This window comes from Vitis vinifera, chromosome 15 (assembly GCF_030704535.1).
Source record: "Vitis vinifera cultivar Pinot Noir 40024 chromosome 15, ASM3070453v1".
Classification (NCBI taxonomy): domain Eukaryota; kingdom Viridiplantae; phylum Streptophyta; class Magnoliopsida; order Vitales; family Vitaceae; genus Vitis; species Vitis vinifera.
The window spans coordinates 16568364-16590000 of NC_081819.1; the positions used below are offsets into that span (position 1 = coordinate 16568364).

Below are 21637 nucleotides of genomic sequence, written 5' to 3' on the forward strand. Positions count from 1 at the left end.
GACTGAGAGATCAACGCTACTCAGTGATACTCTTCCAATGGAAGATGGCTTCGAAGCGGGAACACAGTTGGTTCAAGGGTGTTTCGAGGAAGGAACGACGCTGACGAAGGAACACGCGGAGCAAAGGAATTTTCTTAGGGCTGCTTGTCTGTCAAAAGGGAAGGAGAAGATGCGCAATACTGCTAAAGGAGGAGACGGAGCAGGTTTTAAGGGATTTGTGGGTTGTTCTCATAGTGGATCTTCAGTCATGGATCACCTTTCTCATCCCGCATCCAGAGAAAAAGGGCTCAACTTTGAGGGGTACTGTGGAATGACGGAAATGGAAATTCTCGAGGTATCTTCTCACCATTTTTCTCAGTCTTATCTGCCTTTTCATTCTCCTTTCTCTGGTGCGGCTCCTCCACACCCGAGCTCTTCTGCCATCGATCTCTCCATTCCAGCCTTTCAATCCCAGTTTCCTACGAAAAATCGAGTGTTATGTGAAATTTTTTCAAAAAATGATGACGTGGGAACTTATAGTATTGGGTTTGTTGGCATCCCTAACCGTGATGATGCAATGCCCCAGCTGTCTAGATTGAATCTTTTGTCTAAAAGCTGTAATTATGTCAAGACCAATCCTAGCTCGCATCATGGGGCCCCTATTCTGGGTACAGCTAGCCAGGGAGACACTGAGTTCTCCCAGATGGGTAGGGTTCCAAATTGAAGGTCTTCCATTAGCAAAATGGCTAAAGTATGTGAGGTCTTAAGCTCCTTGGATATTAAGGTGTATTCAAGGCGAAAGAACAGAGTTGCCATAGACATTTGAGTTCTGTTGACGTTGGTTAGGAGGTATAGGGTCAGTGAGGTGTTTTTATGAAGATCATAAGTTGGAATATCAGGGGGTTGGGATCTAGGAAAAAGAGAAGGGTGGTTAAGGATTTTTTGCGCCTTCAGAATCCGGATGTAGTGATGTTACAGGAAACAAAAAGAGAGGTGTGCGATAGAAGGTTTGTAGGAAGTGTCTGGTCGGTTAGGAATAAGGAGTGGGCTGCTCTCTCGGCGTGCGGGGCTTCAGGAGGGATTTTAATCATTTGGGACTCAAAGAAAATGAGCAGTGAGGATGTGGTAATTGTATCTTTTTCTGTCTCAGTCAAGTTCTTGTTGGATGGATGTGGACCTTTGTGGTTATCCGCTGTTTATGGCCCAAACAGTCCCTTAACTAGGAAGGATTTTTTGGTGGAGCTATCAAACCTTTTTAGCCTTACTTTTCCTTCATGGTGTGTGGGTGGTGACTTCAATGTTATAAGGAGAAGTTCAGAAAAACTGGGAGGCTCTAGATTCACTTCTAGCATGAGGGATTTTGATGGCTTTATAAGAGAAAGTGAATTACATGATCCCCCATTACGAAATGCCTCTTTTACTTGGTCAAATATGCAAGAGTCACCGGTGTGTAAGAGATTGGATCAGTTTCTCTATTCAAATGAGTGGGAGCTTTCATTCCCTCAAAGCCTTCAAGAAGTTCTCCCTAGATGGACATCGGATCATTGGCCGATTGTATAGGATACTAATCCTTTCAAGTGGGGTCCAACATCTTTTAGGTTTGAGAATATGTGGTTGCAACATCATAGTTTCAAAGAGTGCTTTAGCAGTTGGTGGAGAGAATTTGAAGGAAATGGTTGGGAAGGTCACAGGTTCATGAGGAAGCTACAATTTTTAAGGCAAAATTGAAAGATTGGAATTAGAATACTTTTGGAATGCTTAAGGAAAGGAAAAAAACCATCTTGGATGAAATAGCTATCATTGATGCCAACGAACAAGAAGAGGCTCTCTCTTCTGATCTCGCTGTTCAAAGAGCTGTAAGAAAAGGGGAGCTAGAGGAAATAATAATGAGGGAAGAAATTCATTGGAGACAAAAAGCTAAGGTAAAATGGGTTAAAGACAGGGATTGCAACTCAAAGCTGTTTCACAAAGTGGCTAACAGGAGACGAAACAGGAATTTCATCAAATTATTGGAGAATGAAAGGGGTTTGGTGTTGGACAATTCCGAGAGCATCACAGAGGAGATATTACTTTATTTCAAAAAGCTATACTCGAGTCCTCCAGGTGAGTCTTGGAGAGTAGAAGGTATTGATTGGTCCCTTATATCAAAAGAGAGTGCCTCTAGGCTAGATTCCCCTTTCTCCGAAGTAGAGATCTATAATGCCATTTTTCAGTTAGATAGGGATAAGGCGTCGGGGCCTGATGGTTTCACCATAGCAGTGTTTCAGGATTGTTGGGATGTGATCAAGGATGACTTAGTGAGGGTGTTTGCAGAGTTTCACAACAGCGGGATTATTAATCAAAACACCAATGCATCCTTCATAGTTCTTTTGCCCAAAAAGAGTCAGTCAAAGAAGATTTCAGATTTTAGACCTATCAGCCTGATCACTTGTCTCTATAAGGTAATAGCAAAAGTCTTGTCAGGGCGTCTAAGAGGAGTACTACAGGAGACCATCCACTCCACTCAAGGTGCTTTTGTTAAAGGGAGATAAATTTTGGATGCAGTTCTTATAGCCAATGAGATTGTGGATGAGAAAAAGACAATCAGGGGAGGAAGGAGTTGTATTCAAGATAGACTTCGAAAAGGCTTATGATCATGTTAAATGAGATTTTTTGGATCATGTGTTGGAGAAGAAGGGATTTAGTCCTAAATGGAGGAAATGGATGAGAGGTTGTCTGTTGTCGGTCTCTTATGCTATTCTAGTGAATGGTAATGCTAAAGGGTGGGTCAAGACATCTAGAGTTTTAAGGCAAGGTGACCCTTTATCGCATTTCCTGTTCACTATTGTTGCAGATGTGTTGAGTAGAATGTTGTTGAAAGCTGAAGAAAGAAGTTTGCTGGAGGGCTTTAGGGTAGGTAGAAATAGGTGTATGGTGTCCCATACTCCCATCTACAATTCCCAGACGATACCATCTTCTTTGCTAACTCTAGTGAGGAAGAATTGCAAACTCTTAAGAGTTTATTGTTAGTGTTTGGTCAAGTCTCTGGGCTTAAATTCAATCTTGACAAGAGTAATATTTTTGGTATCAACCTTGATCAGAATCATCTCTCTAGGTTAGCATTGTTGCTTGACTGCAAGGCTTCAGATTGGCCCATACTTTATTTGGGTCTTCCTTTGGGAGGGAATCCAACTACTTGTGGATTCTGGGATCCAGTGATTGAGAGAATCTCTAGGAGATTAGACGGGTGGCAAAAGGCTTACTTATCTTTCGGTGGTAGGATAACTCTCCTACACTCATGTCTATCCCATATCCCTAGCTACTTTCTTTCTCTGTTTAAGATTCCTGCTTCAGTGGCTGCAAAAGTTGAGAGGATGCAAATGAACTTTCTTTGGTCAGGGGTTGGGGAAGGCAAAAGAGACCATCTTGTTAGTTGGGATGCTGTGTAAGCTGAGGGTAAAAGGGGGTTTGGGGATTGGGAAGATTCCTTTAAGGAATCACGCTCTTTTAGGGAAATGGTTGTGGAGGTATCTTAGGGAGAGTACAGCTCTACGACATCAGGTCATTCTTAGCATATACGGGACACACTCAAATGGTTGGGATGCCAACACTTTAGTCAGGTGGTCACATTGTTGTCCTTGGAAGACCATTGCACAAGTCTTTCAGGATTTTTCCAAGTATACTCGGTTGGTCGTAGGAAATGGGGAAAGAATTCGCTTTTGGGAAGATTTATGGTGGGGGGACCAAATCTTCAAAGACCAATATCCAAGACTATTTAGAGTAGTAATGGATAAAAGTGTTCCCATATATTCAATTCTTGGTTCGGATCGCCCTTTCTCATGGAACTTTAATTTCCGTCATAATCTAACTAATTATGAGATAGGAGATCTAGAACGCCTCATGCGCTTTATTGATTGTATGAATTTATCCACCTCCGCTTCAGATGCGAGATCTTGGTCCTTATTGTCTTTAGGACTGTTTACAGTCAAGTCCTTCTTTACAGCCTTGTCCCAAACGCCTGATTCATCTCCTTTGTTCCCTTCTAAGTTTGTATGGAAATCTCAAGTTCCCTTCAAAGTTAAGGCCTTTGTCTGGCTTGTGGCATACAAGAAGGTAAATACCAATGACTTGCTACAATTGAGGAGACCCCACAAAGCTCTTAGCCTTGACATTTGTAAGTTGTGTATGGGGCAAGGATAATCAACAGATCATCTATTCCTTCATTGTTCTGTGACGTTGGGTTGCTGGCACAGACTATTTCAGCTAGCCAAGATGGATTGGGTCCCTCCGAAAAGCATTTCAGACATGATGTTCATCAATTATAAAGGTTTTGGCAAGTCCAAGAGAGGGTTGGTTTTGTGGAAAAATGCGTGCATAGCTTTAATTTGGGTTGTGTGGCGGGAAAGAAATGTTAGGATATTTGAGGACAAAACTAGGAATTCAGAGAATCTTTGGGACTCCATTCATTTCATTGCTTCGTTTTGGGCTTTTTGCTCAGTGGGTTTTAAGGGCATTCCCTTTAACGTTTTACAACTAGATTGGCTAGCAGTGTGTAGTTCCAATGAGACGGTGTAGTGTCATGTTATTTTCTTGTGTTGTTTAGTTTTAATTCTGGCGGGAGGACTTCTCATCCTCCTTATGTACTATTTTATCTTATCAATATATTCATGCGTGGTTTCCTATCAAAATTTTTTTTTTCAGAGATGGTGCATAATAGACTTATAATTCTATGCACCATATACATCGACTTCACCACATTTACTCTGCATATTACTTAATTTATTCTCCTATTTTCTACCATTATTGTTGCTGTTGTTATGGTTCTTGTTGTCATTGTTGTGGTGGTGATGGTCATCATTGTTATTGTTTTGATAAAAAAGAAAAATCATTGTTGTTATTGTTGTCACTCTCATAGGGCATTCTTTATTCATTTATTTTTAATAGAAGTTTGGTAGGTATTATGGTCTTCTTACTAAAACCTTGTGCTATTTACCTTATTAAGCTTCAAATATTTAACTTCATTATACCAGAGTCTCAAAATCATTGCTGCCACCTGCATCACTATCATTACATTTTGAAACCACCTTCATCACACTGCTGCCACCAAAACACCCTTTAGGGTGTTATAAACTAACCAATCTGAGTCTAGTATATTTTTGGACTCCCCTTTCTGTTGACCAGAACCCATGCTTGTGTTTGGGATTGAGCTAAGTTGGTATTTACCTAGACACCCTTGAACTTTTGGTCTTATGAGAGCATGAACTTTCAAGCTCAGGTTGATTTGTTCAGCTGTCTAGAAGAAAAACCACCCTGGTTTACGGTATGATTAATGGTGCTGTGTTGGTTTTCAAAAACTATGATTGTTCATGTTGCCTTACTATTATTAACATGCTCTTGCAGAAGGTAAATTATTTCAAATATCATTCCATCCAATGCATAAAGTAAACAGGAAAATGTGATATCTCATCTTTTTATATCACTTTAGACAAGTGCCAAAGATTAAGTAGTATTGTGGTTGACCAAATTGGCATCTTTGTCCCTATCAGCTTAAAAATTATTATATTTTTTCCTGTGGTTAGTTTGTAAAAATATATTACCACCAGTTGTTTCAACTTTCAAATGCTTTTATGCAGCCTAGTAATTATTGTTTATGTTCTCAGATGTCTGCATCGTCATTACAATCACTTGGAGCTAGCAGCATACAGCCTGGGCAGCCTTCTTCACTTCCACTTCAACATAGACTTCAAAGTTCTCTTGATGATAGGCATAAAGCATCTGTAACTTTATCTAACTCCACAAAACCACTTGTAGCTCCTGCTGGGGAGCCTTTGGTTGCTTCCTCGGGTGATGCAACTAGTATTGACAAGGTATTCCCCTTTTCAATTTCAATTTCATCTCACATTGCTCATTTAATGTATACATTTGGAACCACCTTCTTTTTGATTCAAAATTTAGCTTACATTCTTCTTCATTCCTACCAAAAATGCAGTCTCTGAATTCAATTAATGCTCCAGCCACTGTGTCTTCATCTCCTGGATCTATCCGTCCTCTCCGAGGGATTACTTCTACTAGTAATTTTAATTACTTCTAAATCATGCATTCTGCTGCATAAATATAGCTTTTTTTTTTTTTTTTTTGTGCTTAATATCTGTATGCATGCTTAGATAACATTCATTTAATGCAGGGTTTGGCTCTGCTATGAACATTGAAACGCTTGTGGCTGCTTCAGAGAGAAGAGAAACTCCCATAGAGGTACTGTATTCTATATTTGCCTGCCATATCTTGTGAGGATCCTGTGAAGGCAGTTTACTTGCCCCTTTTTGATTAAGATTCAATTTGTCACATGTTAAGCAACACTGCAAAACATTGCCATTGACTCAGATGTATGAAGTGCTCTTCCTTATAAATTAACTTTTAATGTTTCACTTTGCCTACTCTATTCTGATTGCTGTTAGTTATGAAATGATCCTGTCCTGCAACTAGTCTTATACATTGTTAATAATTTTCATGTAGACATTAATTAGTTTTCTCATGGATAAGTTAGCAAAGTATATTTTATTGCCCAATTGATGAAGTGTATAATGAACAGGACTGCCATGTTTACCATCACATAGATGTAAAGTCCAAGCAATCTTAGATGAGATTTGACAGTTTTGCTTCTCCAAATATTTCCTGTTGGTTCCTAATCTATGGATTTTATTTTATTCAGTTTGTTTTCTAAAAGGGGAATTACCAATTTCAAGTAATTGAAACAAAACTGTTGGTTACATTACATCCACTTATTTTTCAGGAGAACATGTCTGATTAATTAGAAAGATAGAGAGAAAGAATATGGGTGGTTTAATAAACTAAATTTTATTTCTGTTCACCAAATGATTGTGTTGGTAATGACTCTCCCCCTGAGGATGTGATTGTTTGGTGGAAAAATTGCCTATTTTATTGGAAGTTAAAACTAAGGAAGAAGAGATTTTTATTATTTTTTTCCCAGTTTTATAATAGGTCTAATGTCAAAACCTTTCCCAAAAAGCTTCCCATGCAAAGAAACCTACTTTGGTTGGGACTGCTGAGTTCCAATTAGCATTCAAAGGGAAAGAAACTGTTCTTTCTTGCCCTAGAAAGGAATAGAAGGAATTGACTTTAAACTTCCCCTTCTTAGCATCAATCCCTTCTAGCCTATCATCTTCATTCTTTCTCACCGCCTTTCCTTGGGGCCTTGAGAGACACTTCTCAATCCTTTCCAACTCCCAATCAATCAAATTCCTTGAAAATAGGGATTCCAAATCCCAATCCTCTCCCTGATGGTCCCAAACATTTGCCACCTAAGAATCCTTTGTCAAGGATATGAATTATAAGAAGGGGAAAAAAATCTCTTAGTGTTGATTTACCATACTAGATATTTTTCCAAAACTGCACCCTTCTATTATTACCCACATTGGAAAAGGTTCTTCTATTAATGGTGTCCCACCCTCTCCTAATTTCCTTTCCCAACCCAACGCCAAAACCATCGCCACTTTCCCTAGAACACCAACCCTCTCCTTCTCCCCATACTTCCCAAAAATAACTCTTTTCCAAAGAGGCTTGTCCTCAGAGGCAAACCTCCACACCCACTTTCCCAATAGCACCTTATTGAGGATTGAAAGGTTTCAAGTGCAAAGGCCTCCATTATATTTCTCCCTACAAGTGATATCCCATCTCACTAGATGTGGTTTTTTCTCCAAATAACCCCCACCCCACAAGAAGTTCCAATGAAACCCCACCCATTGAAAGACTTATTTCCTGTTTTGTCTGAGATTGCTTTGGACAAGCATGCTTAGGTGGTGGATCTTCAAAATGAGGTGGGCAATCTTGGCCATTTGTCCCCTTGCTTTTGGAGAAGCTTCCATGATTAGAGAGTTGGTAATGCTGTATGCACTTCTCCAAAATCTCGTGTTAGCTGTTGGAAGAGAAGGTTTTGGTGATAAGATGGTTTGGAAGCCAACAAAGAATGATAACTTCTCTTTTAAATCATTATACTGCTTTCTAGGTCTGAGATGGTTGGAGTCTTTTCCAGCAATGACAGTTTGTGATCCTATGGCAGTTTCTAAAGTCATTTACTTTTGTTAGATGACCGTATGGGAGAAAATCCTTACAATGGACCAGCTCATCAAAAAGGGATCGGCCATCTATATTCTAGTTAATTTAGCTAGGATTTTTGGGCTTTATTATTTTCTTTCTTCGTGTTTTCTTAGGCACTTCTCAAGTATTTGAAGGAGCTGCTGCCAGGGAATTGGAGTTTTGTTTGTTGGAAGAAAATAAAGGAGGTTATGGAGCTTGCTCCTTTGTTTGTAATTTAGTGCATTTGGAAAAATTGGAATAAGAGACGTTTTGAGGACAAGGAAAATTCAGAAATTTTAGCCTGGAGCACATTTTGAAAACTTTGTTTTCTTGGTGTAGTTTCTGTAAGTTAATGTTGATTCCTCATTAGATTTTATCGATAGTTTAGGTATGAAATAGGTTTTGTCCATTTTTGTTCTTTTTTTGGTGTTTTCTTTATGATACCAATTGTGCACTTCATGCTCCCCACCCCCAGCCTCTCTCTCTCTCTCTCTCATTTTATTTTATTATTTTTGTTTTTATTTGTCTATAAATATAGTGGGTAGTGGAGTAGTTGTTTCCTGTGGCAGTCCTTGCTCATTCACTTTTTCTGAAATTTTCAAGGTAGACTAATAGATTTCTATGCTGCAATAGTTGGTGCAACTATGACTACCAGCTTTCTCTCATGTGTAGATCCTTGATTTAATCATTTACTTTTTTGCTGTTTGCCTTGCGTGTTCTTAGTCATTACAACCTTGCTAAATCAACATAGCCAATCAGACTACCATCATCTCCTGTAAACCATACACTTTGCCTTTCCTGAAATCTGCGTTGCCATGTTTCTTTGAGCTTGGCAGCATCGGCTAATAAATGACATATACTAGATAGATGATGTGGTGCCTAGAGCTTTCTGGAGGTTAAATGGAACAGTGGCATAAATATGTTGGAAACATATGTTTTATTGTTTGTTTGCGAAATTGGGTTTGTATTCTTACAAGTTTAATAATTTTTTCCTTTGGCTGCCCAGCTAGATATCATAAACCTCCTTCGTCTGGGCCATACTTCTGCAAATCAGTTTGAATGTTTTTTCCATGTTTTAACTTGGCTTTGTGACTGATCATATTAGGGTTTTGGTCATTTGGTAGTTTTGAGATTCATTAAAACTCCCTGTTAGGAGGTTTTCTACGTGGCTGTTTTCAGTTTTGTTGATGGAGAGCGAAATGTATTGATTTATGTATCATATTTGTTATCATTTACCTTGATTCTGTTTTCCATTCTCCATTGCCAGTAATAACAAACACTTGATGACATCCTAACTCATAGCCATCTAGAAGCCTGTCTAATTGTAGTGGGTCTTGCTTCATCTAGTCTAAAAAAGTAAAGAATGAAGATGGGCTTCTGCTATTCTTTTTGTATAATTTAGTTTCTTTTATTTAGTTATTTTGGATGGATTCTAAATGATCATCTATTTAGAGACAAATGTTTGTATGAATAGGAAGGACATGGAATTGCAGTAGATCCTCTATTTTTCTATTTTAAGCTTTCTGATCATAAATGAAATTATTCTTACGGTATGTTGAAAGCTTTTCCTTTATTTTTCTAGAAGAGTTAAAGATCTTGAGGTGAAATAGTTGGTTATCAGGAACCTGATTAGGTACTGGTTCTGTGCATGGTTGGGTTTTCAAGCTGCCTGTATATATTCTTAACTAGAACAGAACTGTCAAAAGCTTCGATCTGTAGTAGGGCAAAAGCTTGATACTTAGTAATCAAGGCATTGACAATCATAGGTATATTGAGAACTGGATAACTAGATGCCGATTATAGGAACTGTCACCTTTGAAACAACTCTTGGGACCATGTGAGCGTATTCCATTTTTGATAATGTTGCAGCTCCTCATTTTACTTTGCTATGTGTTTTTATCTTTCCTATAATTAATCATTTATTATATCTAATTTCTGTTTTGCAGGCCCCAGCATTAGAGATTCAGGACAAAATATCATTTATAATTAATAATATTTCGGCTGCAAATGTTGAGGCTAAGGCAAAAGAATTTACTGAAATTTTTAAAGAGCAGTACTATCCTTGGTTTGCGCAGTATATGGTGATGAAAAGGTTGCAATCTTGATGAGTTATTTTTGGTTTTATGTAATATTTATGTATGCCGATATAATTTTTTTTCTCTGTGTTATTGATACTACCCCTAGCGTCCTCCTTCTCATTTCTTCTTATATTACCTCTGTAATTCATATCTGACTTATCTTATTGACAGAGCAAGCATTGAGCCGAATTTTCATGATTTGTACTTGAAGTTCCTAGACAAAGTTAATTCAAAGGCCTTGAATAAGGAGATAGTCCAAGCCACTTATGAGAACTGCAGAGTTTGTTTCCTAAAACCATTTATTCATTGATTTGAATACAGTTATCAATGGAAACAATTTCCAGCAAGAGTGTATTTCTTTCAGGTTCTTTTGGGATCAGAGCTTATAAAATCAAGTTCAGAAGAGCGTTCACTGCTAAAGAATTTGGGTAGCTGGCTTGGGAAATTTACAATTGGTAGGAACCAAGTTCTGAAGGCCCGTGAGATAGATCCCAAATCATTGATCATAGAGGTAATATTCTTAGTAATGCTGGCTTGAGGAGTAAATTATGCCTTGCTAACTTTCTCTTCTTTATCTTTCAGATAGAAATGAATGTTATATTTCTTGGTCTATCATTGGATGTTAGCTTCCTTCTTTTCTTATGCTCTTTTCCTTGCATGTCAGGCATATGAGAAGGGGTTGATGATTGCTGTAATTCCATTTACCTCCAAGGTACAGTTAATCCGGCGATTGATATGTACACTGGTCTGTTCATTATGATTTTACAATCTATTACTTGCTGCAGATCCTAGAACCTTGTCGGAACAGTATAGCATATCAACCTCCTAATCCCTGGACCATGGGTATTCTTGGATTACTTGCTGAGATCTATGTACTGCCAAATTTGAAAATGAACCTAAAGTTTGACATTGAGGTACACAATTGCTATTATTGCTCATTTGGCTGAATTTAGCACTTAGATTCTGTATTTATTTATGTATGTGCCATATCCATTTTGTGTTTCAGGTCCTGTTCAAGAACCTTGGTGTGGATATGAAAGACATAACACCAACTTCTCTCCTTGAAAACCGTCCAAGACAAATTGAAGGGAATCCTGATTTCTCTAACAAGGATATTGGGGCGTCCCATCCACCAATGATTTCTGAAGTTAAATCTGCAATAGTATCTACGCCAAATAAAGTTGAGTTACCTGTTGAGGTTGCCAGTCCTCACACTGGTGGGCACACACATTTGTTATCTCAGGTTAGTATATGTTTAATATTTCTTATTTGGATGTTAGCCATTATGATTTCTTCTTTCTTTCCTCCTTTTCTTTGGCATCTTGAATTTAAATTGATTTGATGGGTCAGTATGCTGCTCCTTTTCATCTTCCTACTGGAACATTGATGGAGGATGAAAAGCTAGTAGCTCTACGCTTGTCTGATCAGCTACCTTCTGCTCAAGGACTGTTACAAGCCACCCCATCACAATTACCGTTTTCTGTTAGTCAGGTCTGGTTCCATTTTCTTCATTCTTCAGTGTTCTAGATTTTTATCGCTGCGGTCTTTACTGCTAATCTGGTTATTGTGTTGCTTGCAGCCTACTACCCTAATACCTAATATTGGAACTCATGTTATCATCAACCAGAAGATTAGTGCTTTGGGCTTGCACTTGCATTTTCAGAGGTTTGAAGCCATTGCAAAGAACAATATTTTCCTGTTTACGAAGTATATTGATCATTGGTCCTTTGATAAATATTATCTCATTTTTTTTATTGTAGAGTTGCTCCAATTGCCATGGATAGAGCTATCAAAGAAATATTGAGTGGTATGGTTCAGCGGAGTGTTAATATAGCTTCTCAAACGACAAAGGAGCTTGTTCTAAAGGTTTGTCTATGGTTGTGCAATATGGTCACATAATCGTATTTATATGTTTTTCTTTTTCTATCTCTTTCTTTCTTTTTTTTTTTCACTGTAACCAAATTCAATGGTAGGACTATGCCATGGAGTCAGATGAGGCACTCATATATAATGCAGCACATGCGATGGTATCAAATCTGGCAGGAAGTTTAGCTCATGTAACATGCAAGGTTTCATATTCCACACTAAATTTGATAAGTTTGGTGTTCCATTGTCATTTGAATGTCTGCTTCTGTTATTTGGTCTGTAAACAGTGACATCTGTTACTGCTAGGAACCACTACGGGCTTCATTGGCAAGGCAACTGGGGAATTTGCTTCAGGGTTTGACTATCTCCAATGAACGTCTAGAACAAGCTGTACAACTTGTTACCAATGATAACCTTGATAAGGCCTGTGCAGAAATGGAACGAGCTGCAGCGGATATGGTTAGTTAGCTTCATTGTTTTGCATGTTTATTTTTGGGGTCTGGTTACAGTAGAGGAATATACTTTTTCGGTACCTACTGAAAATGCATCATTAATCAGGTGGTACATTTTTTGGTCCCTTTTTTTGTACCCGTGTACCTTGGTCCCATTTTTTGCATCCTTGTACCTTGGTCGCATTTATTTCTACCCTCGTTCAACAACCTAGATCTCACCATATATATTCAACAGTCCGGATCTTTTGTTCTGTAGGTACCACTATGGTACCATCATATTTTTCTCTGTTTTTGTATTTAAAACCTTTTGCTTTAGGCTGTTACAGGTTTCATTATCTAATCCCACTGATACCTTCTATTCTTGATTATGTAAGTCTTTTTTTGTTTACTATTCCACTGCTCATGTGTGTGTGTATGTAGTATCTATGTGTGTGTGTGTGTGTGTGAATATGTGCATTAAACGTGTTTGCTGATATCCGTCATGTAATCTGTATGAACTGTCAGAACCTTGAACCACATGAGGAAACACATTGCTTTGATAGTCTTTGGTAGGGCTTTCAGCTTTATGATAGGGGGAACTCAGTTCTTAATATAAGTTACCCTTGAGTTCCATCTTTTAAAATCAGTAAGTGACATAGTGAGATTTTCTTAATATTCTTTCCCTTTCATGTTTTTCTTTTTCGTTTTTTTTTTTAATACAAAGCAAATTAATTCATTGATATGAATTTCTGAGTAGAATGAAGATATAAAGTTCTTCCAGAATTTACAAAAGATGATCAAAAAGGAAAAGAAGAAAGATCTTCTTGTAAGGAAGAACAAATCTACCATACATCTCGAGAATAAAATAAAAACATGTACAAGCTAGAGAAACCATTACAACATTCAGGGGACAGGGGGTTGGTTTGAAAAAATTCTAAAGACCATACCACAATGGTCTCTAATCACAGGTCCAACCCCTAATTGACCTGGATTTCCTATGTCAGATCCATCAACATTTAATAGCATGTGCATCATGCCTGTGCTTAGGGAAACTTATCAAAAAAATCATGGCTGTGTTTAGTGAAATGTAAAATGAAATCAGCTTAGGTGTATTCTGGCATGATATTAATGTTCTGCTTTATTGTTAAAGTATTTTCATGATATGATTTAAATGATATATGCACAATCAGCTTATTTCATGGAAACCATCATAGCAAAAGGTGACTCAAAGAATAATAAAACTTTGTTATGGGAAGAAGTATTTGGGAAAGCCCACCTAAGTCTTTATTAAAGTTTTTTCTCTTATACTCTATTTTTGTGGGAGAAATTTTGTTCATCAGATAGTGTTTTGGGGTTAAGAGTGATGTTCTCTTGATGGTGCAACTGGTTCATCCTGGACTTGAAAAAGAGAACCTCTGTTGCCAGTTTCTGTGATCCCCTTGTCCTAAAAGATGCACAAGTTTCAAATCTTAGAACTGTAAATATTTGTAAATTGATTTAGTTCCTGTAGTTACTTTCCTGATTCTTGACCTTCTAGATTATTGATTGGATTGAAAAAATTCTGTTGTTTTACACTTAGCTGTGACTTCTATCCTCTTCATTTCCTCTTTGTTCCCTCCACAGGATTCATTTCCTCTACATTCTGCAAGTGTTACCCAACTGTAGTTTGTGTAAATAGGAGATTATATTTTACTGACTGTAGAGGAAATATCATCAATCACTATGGTTTGGGGAAAAACTTTCTTAGCATTCTTCTGAATTTGGTCTTTTAACATTCTTTTCCATATGGTTGTGTCATGCTTTTGAGAGGCTTTGAGCTTGTAAAAAAAACTGTTTCTTCCTTGCTTTGTGGATGGATTCGCTCTGCCATCTGTGAGAGTGTGTACAGAGTAGAATGTGGTGCTCCATCATCATCATCATCGTCGTTGAAATTAGTCCAGAACTAGGTGTTAGTTTGATTGGATTTTGTTATTAAAACAAGCTTCTGCAATGTTTCTCAGGAGCATTTCTTTTGGAAATAAATGTAAATACTGCTAGGATAATCCTAAACAAGTTGTATATGGCTGTTGTTTATTTCATGAATTGCACTCAAGTGCATGGCATCAAGAAAACCACCAATAAAATTTTCAGGGGAAGTCTTAACTGCAGAAGGAAGTTGTTGTTTCTTCTTCTCACTTAAATGATTGGTCAAAGATTCAAGATGATAAATCAATCCAATTCATCTGTGGCAGCATGATTTTAACTTATTTGTGGGTATTTCATGTATACAGGCTGTACAAACAATTGACAAGGAACTTGAGATACGACTTTCTTTAAGAAGGAAGCACAGAGAAGGTATTGGTTCCACTTTTTTTGATGGAAGCATGTATACACAAGGTTCTATGGCTGTTCTACCGGAGGCCCTGCGCCCTAAACCTGGCCACTTATCCCTTTCTCAGCAGCAGGTTTATGAGGTATAGACATGCCAATATTTTGTATGATGTGTCCTGTATGATTTGGTGCTTAATGGTATGGAATTGATGAAGGCATTATAAACCTTGCGCTCTCTTTTCAGGGCTTTGTTCAGCTTCCTAGGCAAAATCAATCTAATGAAGGCTCAAACATGTTGCCTGCTGATTCAGCTCCACCTGGTGGTGCTGGCCAGTCTGTTTCACACGGTTCAGCGTTAGTACAACTTGACCCCACTATTTACTCATCTAGCCCTGGAAACTCAGGGCTCATGGCAGTTTCTCAGTCCTTGGATTTCGTCACTGAGGATCTGGAGTCTACTTCAGTTCAGCTCCTTAGGTGTTTTTTCCTTTATCCAGTTCCTTTGTTTCTCAAATTTTCTAGTATTCATTTTCCTGTCTTCTCAAATATGTTCCTTATGTTTCAGTGCTTCCTCAACTCACATGGGAATGGGGGATGGTGTTATCAAGCACATTTCCGAAAATGATTCTGTTGTTGCTTCATTTCCTTCAACTGCTTCAGCCTCTGATTTGAGTTCTGTGGAACCATCCGATGCTGTGAAAGTTAGAGGAATTTTGTCTATTATGAGTTTTTGTGCTGGGAAAGACTTATTTCTTGTCACTGATATATGCTTTTAATTTATTGCAAGGAATTGGTAACTGCTTCACAATCATTTCCTTCAACTGTTGCCTCCGAGCGCCTTGGAATTAGTATCTCAGAACCTTTGGTCACAAGGGATGCATTGGATAAGTATCAAATTGTTGCAGAAAAGGTTGTGCATATCTCGTTTTCTATTGTTTCTCCTCCTTTCTTTAATTCTTTCTTCTTAGTCTTCTTTAGTTGTGTGTGTGTTGGGCAGCTGTTGGTGCATCTGCTCAGGCTCTTTCTTATGTATCATCACTCAATTCAACTCAACCTCAGCCAAAACCTTTTACCCAACCACATGGGTCCAGCTATATGAATTCTTTTTCACCATCTAGCTTTACTGAGATATCGTTTGTTTGGGGCTCTTTCTCATGCATTAAAATTCAACTCTACTCCAGTCAAATCAACTCATCCAAGCCTGTCCCAAGTCCCAACTACATGGGTCTGGCTTCATGAATTGTTTTTTGGGCCATCTACCTTTACTGAGACCAGATCTTCCATTAGATCCTTGACAATCGATTCTTTTCTTGCTGCCTTTTACCTGCATTTTTTCGACCTAACCTCTTGTCCTTTGGCACCTTCATTATGAATCAATCACTCCTTTCCATTGGTGTATTCATTGATGGATCTTCAGTATTTCATGGTTAAAACTTCTCAAATGACTAATCCTTATGTTGTCCTCAAGAGGTGTATCCTCTACTTTCTTCAAAATACACCATTTCCTTATTTTCCTGTGTTAGCTACAGAGTCAATGATTCTTTCTTATGCTTTTTTTCTTGTCTTCTTTGGGTTTTCCAACATTGCTTCTTTTGCATGAAAGTCACTTTACTTCAAATTGCTCTTCTGATTTCCATTTTTCTTTGTTTCTTGAAACATGGTTTCAGCTGGAAACTTTAGTAACTAATGGTGCTAGTGAATCAGAGCTTCAGGTATGTTTCTTTTTAACTTCTTGGTGGGTGTTGCCAGGATATTCCTAATATCTTGTTGATTATATGTATCAATATAGAAGCTCTGAGTTTAGATAACGACATAACTATGTAATTGCATCCTTTTTGCACCATTCTTTTTTTCGTATTGTCCTTAGTGTTTTAAAAAGCTATTGAGGGTTTTTTTTGTTTTTTTGATCAGAAGCTATTGAGGGTTATGCCTTGAGGCTCTACAAATTAGCCTTGAGGCTATGCCCTCTTATGGTAATTGAGGCTTAATGTCACGGACTTAGTCGTTTCCTAAGCTCGTGCGGCACTTAGACAAGCCAAGACACTTGATCTTGCTAAGTCAGCCTTGCTTCCCAATACTTAGCTCGCTCGGCTAAGACACTCGCGACTCAAAAGCTTAAAAAGCTTGGTAGGCAACTCCTTAAAGAATGGAAGCTCTTATTAACTCAAGAAGCCTTTACAAGTGCTTGGATGCTCACTTGTTTGGTGCTTTGGCCAAATGAGACCCTCACCTATTTATAGGCACCAATGGAACTCTCTAGAACCTTGGAGGGTTCCTTACAATTCATGAATATTCTAGAATGTCCTACACTATTCTAGAATATTCAAGAGACTTCTAGAATGTCCTACACTATTCTAGAATATTCAAGAGACTTTTAGAATGTCCTACACTATTCTAGAATATTCAAGAGACTTCTAGATTTCTCTAGAAAGCTTTGGACCCTTCTCATGCCTTCTACCATAGTGTAGAGTTGTGTGGACTTCTCTAGGCATTTCTAGAACCTTCCACACTCTTCCCACTAGTGGCTAAGTGTGGATGTCTCCAAGGGTTTCTAGAAGCTTCTCACCTCCTATATAAGCCATGGGGAGGGTCATTTGAAGCATCTTGTGACACTCTCCCCCACCTAAGCCGTCGACGTCCTCGTCGTTGCCTCATTCTGAAACTTCTCGATGTGTTTCCAGAATTTTCTCAAGGCATCCGCATGTTCCCAGCTTACCTGCCTCTTAGGTAGTCCTTTCCATCGGACTAGATACTCTATCACAGGAGGGACCCCTTGTCTCCTGGTGACCCGTTCAGCCAGGATATTCTTCACTTCCTTCTCCCGTGAGGCTTCAGATGGATGCAGACCCGTGCGTTTCCGATGCTTAGAGTGTTGCTTCCTCTTACCCATTGAGTTCACCTTTCCCTTAGTGACCTCTTCCATGTGTGTGCGGGCTACCTCAGCTCGCTCTCCTTTTTCCTCCTTTACTTGCACCCCTGCTAATAAGGAGGTCTCAGGCGTACTAGGCTTCGGGTTGAATTGGAGGGCACCTAGTAGCTGCATTGAGCCCATATGTGCTTCGTCCTCCTGCTCCCTCTCCTCGATCATGGCACTGAGCGCCTTCCGCTTTGGACAATCCCGTGCCCAATGTGGACCGTCACACAGGAAGCATTTGATTTTAGGCGTAAACTCCCTCCTTTCCGCCTTATCCTTTCCTTCTCGGACGTTAGACGTCTTGCTTGATCCCTTTTTAGGAGCATTGTGGTCCCTTGGAACCTTGTCTCCCCCACCCATGACGTGGCTATCCTCTAAAGACTCATCCTTGGAGGAGTCTCCCCTCTTATAATCCGTTAAAGATTCTGCTATTGCCATAGCAGTGGCTAAGTCTTGAACGCCTCGGCGCCTTAATTCCTGCTCGGCCCACCCTTGCAGGTTGTCCATGAAGTTGAATAGCAACTCCTCCTGAGTCATGTTAGGAATCTCAAGCATGAGCGAAGAGAATTCCTTGACATAGTCGCGTATTGAGCCTGTGTGCTTAAGACGCCGGATGTTTTTCCTAGCCAGGTAAGCCACGTCCTTCTGGTAGAACTGCCTCTTGATCTCCCTCCTGAAGTCCTCTCACGTCTCTATGGTGCAAATGCCTTACTCCATATCGGCAAACCTTCGACGCCACCATAGAGTAGCTGTGTCAGTAAGGTAGAGGGTCGCAGTTCTCACCTTAGCCGCCTCATCCGTCAATGCGATAGCTTCGAAGTATCGCTCCATATGCCATAAGAAGTTATCCAACTCCTTGGCATCCCGCTTGCCACTAAACCCATGTGGCTTCGGCACCTCCACCCTAGATGCCTCCTGTGTGGCCATGTCCCGAGCTGATACAGCGGTCTTATAGATGGCCAACTCTTGTCGAATCTCTTGGTCTCGGGCCTCCACTCGTGCAGTCAAGGCCTCCATCCTTGACTCCACACTAGCGAACATGCTCATGATCTTGTCTTGGAAGGACATGAACTCCTCGTGTGACACCGGCTGAACTTGCGAGACCAGCACCCCCTCGCGAAGGTCTTGGATCTGCTCCCTTAGATCCTCTAAGCCCTTCTCCATGCCTTGCTCGATCAAGTCCACCCCTTCCCGGGTGTCTGCCATGGCTAGCTCCACCTTGGCTAACCTTGCCTCCATGTTGGCAACAACATCACGAGATGTATCCTTCTTACCTCTGCCCCTGCCCCGTGCAGTAGGCTCGGTCTCTCTCCCACGGGTTTGCTCGCTAGTCTCCTCCACGTTGGAACCCGACATGCTTCCTTTGCTATGCCCACCTCGTAACCGCGCTCTGATACCACTTGTCACGGACTTAGTCGTTTCCTAAGCTCGTGCGGCACTTAGACAAGCCAAGACATTTGATCTTGCTAAGTTAGCCTTGCTTCCCAATACTTAGCTCGCTCGGCTAAGACACTCGCGACTCAAAAGCTTAAGAAGCTTGGTAGGCAACTCCTTAAAGAATGGAAGCTCTTATTAACTCAAGAAGCCTTTACAAGTGCTTGGATGCTCACTTGCTTGGTGCTTTGGCCAAATGAGGCCCTCACCTATTTATAGGCACCAATGGAACTCTCTAGAACCTTGGAGGGTTCCTTACAATTCATGAATATTCTAGAATGTCCTACACTATTCTAGAATATTCAAGAGACTTCTAGAATGTCCTACACTATTCTAGAATATTCAAGAGACTTCTAGATTTCTCTAGAAAGCTTTGGACCCTTCTCATGCCTTCTACCATAGTGTAGAGTTGTGTGGACTTCTCTAGGCATTTCTAGAACCTTCCACACTCTTCCCACTAGTGGCTAAGTGTGGATGTCTCCAAAGGTCTCTAGAAGCTTCTCACCTCCTATATAAGCCATGGGGAGGGTCATTTGAAGCATCTTGTGACATTAAGCCCCACCCTTTCGAGGCTTGTAGCTTTGAGGCTGCAACTTCAAGGCTGCTGAGGCCTATGCCTCAAGTATCCTAAGGGTTTTTAGCCTTTGTGGGCTTTTAGTATACATTTTTGTTTTAATGGGTTCTATCATCTATACTTTTGTGGACTTTTGATATAGACTTCATAAGTTTTGTATTGGGTCCCCACTTGGTTAAACCTGTTTTGAAATAAGGGCTTATTTGACTTCCAACTAACCTTTTAAATGGAAGGGAAAAAGAGAGATTGAGAAGAAAGATTAGGGGAATTGTTGATTGTCCTAGTGGTTAATCTCATATACAATCATTATCTTATCATTGATGTATATGAAAAAATACCATTGCAGTTGGTGGACGAAGAAGGAGAATGGGTAGATATTAACATTGATAGGGAGGATAAGATAACAATTGGATATGATTATATTCCTTAGAGGATCCTATTAGTCATAGTGATAGTAATGTTGAAAATTATTTGATGAAACCATGAGAAACAATTGACACGAAATATGGGATGAAGAATAATAAGTTCTGTCTATTAGATTGACTATACACACAGTTTATATAGGAGATTACAAGAGAAGAAATAAGAAATAAGAGATATAATAGGAAACTAACTTATTCCTAAACTAACTTATTCCTAAATCATAAAACTATCTATTTACAGAAATAGGAAACTAACATAATAGGAAAATAATTCTCCTAATCTATTTACAGTTCAACACTCCCCCTCAGGCTGAGGAATAGATGTCTTCCATTCCCAACTTGAATACAAGATCGTGAAACATTGAATTGTTCAGCCTTTTTGTTAGGATATCAACTAATTGATGTTCTGATGGAACATAGGACATACACACTACTCCTTTCTCCAATTTTTCTTTGATGAAATGCCTATCAATCTCAATATGTTTTGTCCTATCGTGTTGTATAGGGTTATGAGCAATATTGATAGCTAACTTCTTGTCACAATAAAGCTTCATAGGACCATCCCACTTAATTCTCAAATCATCTAGAATAATCTTTAGTCAAAGTAGTTCACACAACCCTTGAGCAATAGCCCTAAACTCTGATTCTGCAAACGACCTTGCTACCACATTCTGCTTTTTACTTCTCCATGTTACCAGATTACCTCCAAGAAAAGTACAATACCCTGTAGTTGATCTTCGATCCATTAGGGAACTTGCATAGTTAGCGTCGGTGTATGCTTCTAGAGGAAGAGTATTGTTCTTCTTGAACAAAATTCCATTCCCGGGGTTGCCTTTCAAGTAATGCAGTACCCTATAAGCAGCTTGAAGATGAAGTTCTCTTGGATCATGCATGAATTGACTGATCACGCTCACCGAGTAGGCGATGTCTAGCCGAGTGTGAGCAAGGTATATGAGCCTACCAACCAACCTCTGATACATTCTTTTATCTACCACTGGTTCTTCTTTAGCTTCTCCCAACTTGTGGTTTGGATCCATTGGGGTAAAGATTGGTTTACACCCAATATTCCCTATTTCTGCCAATAAATCAGTCATATACTTTTGTTGAGAGATGAAGATCCCTTGTGTGGAATATGCCACCTCAATACCGAGGAAGTACTTCAGTTTCCCTAGTTCCATTATCTCAAACTCTGTTGCTAATCTCTGCTTCACTTCATGCTTTTCTCTCTCATCATTTCCAGTCACTATGATGTCGTCAACATAGACTAGAAGAGCAGTTACTCCCCTTGCAAACGAGTGCTTAATGAAGAGATTGGTCACCTTGGCTTTGTTTGTATCCAGACTTTTTCATGACTTTTGCAAATCTCCCAAACCAAGCCCTAGGAGATTGTTTTAGCTCATAAAGGGCCTTTTTCAGCTTGCACACCTTGTTTCCTGCGTTTCCCTCAAATCTCGATGGGATGTTCATGTAAATCTCTTCGTCTAAATCACCATGAAGAAATGCATTCTTAACATCATACTGTAGGAGTTGCCAATTGTGGTGGGCAGCCAGTGATA

General features: G+C 39.4%; 1 protein-coding gene across 1 annotated transcript in view; it reads left to right on the forward strand.

The window, feature by feature from the left end:
• Nucleotides 1–21637, forward strand: part of LOC100261590 (uncharacterized) — a 76356-nt gene that overhangs the window by 24586 nt on the left and 30133 nt on the right. Inside the window, exons 15-33 of the mRNA XM_010663024.3 lie at nt 5619–5825; nt 5948–6029; nt 6143–6210; nt 9999–10144; nt 10302–10410; nt 10495–10641; nt 10795–10842; nt 10916–11044; nt 11137–11373; nt 11481–11621; nt 11710–11795; nt 11891–11996; nt 12104–12199; nt 12303–12455; nt 14698–14880; nt 14982–15214; nt 15303–15438; nt 15525–15647; nt 16405–16449. Of these exons, the coding sequence (XP_010661326.1) occupies nt 5619–5825; nt 5948–6029; nt 6143–6210; nt 9999–10144; nt 10302–10410; nt 10495–10641; nt 10795–10842; nt 10916–11044; nt 11137–11373; nt 11481–11621; nt 11710–11795; nt 11891–11996; nt 12104–12199; nt 12303–12455; nt 14698–14880; nt 14982–15214; nt 15303–15438; nt 15525–15647; nt 16405–16449 (2475 nt within the window). The remainder of the gene's footprint in view (nt 1–5618; nt 5826–5947; nt 6030–6142; nt 6211–9998; nt 10145–10301; nt 10411–10494; nt 10642–10794; nt 10843–10915; nt 11045–11136; nt 11374–11480; nt 11622–11709; nt 11796–11890; nt 11997–12103; nt 12200–12302; nt 12456–14697; nt 14881–14981; nt 15215–15302; nt 15439–15524; nt 15648–16404; nt 16450–21637) is intronic.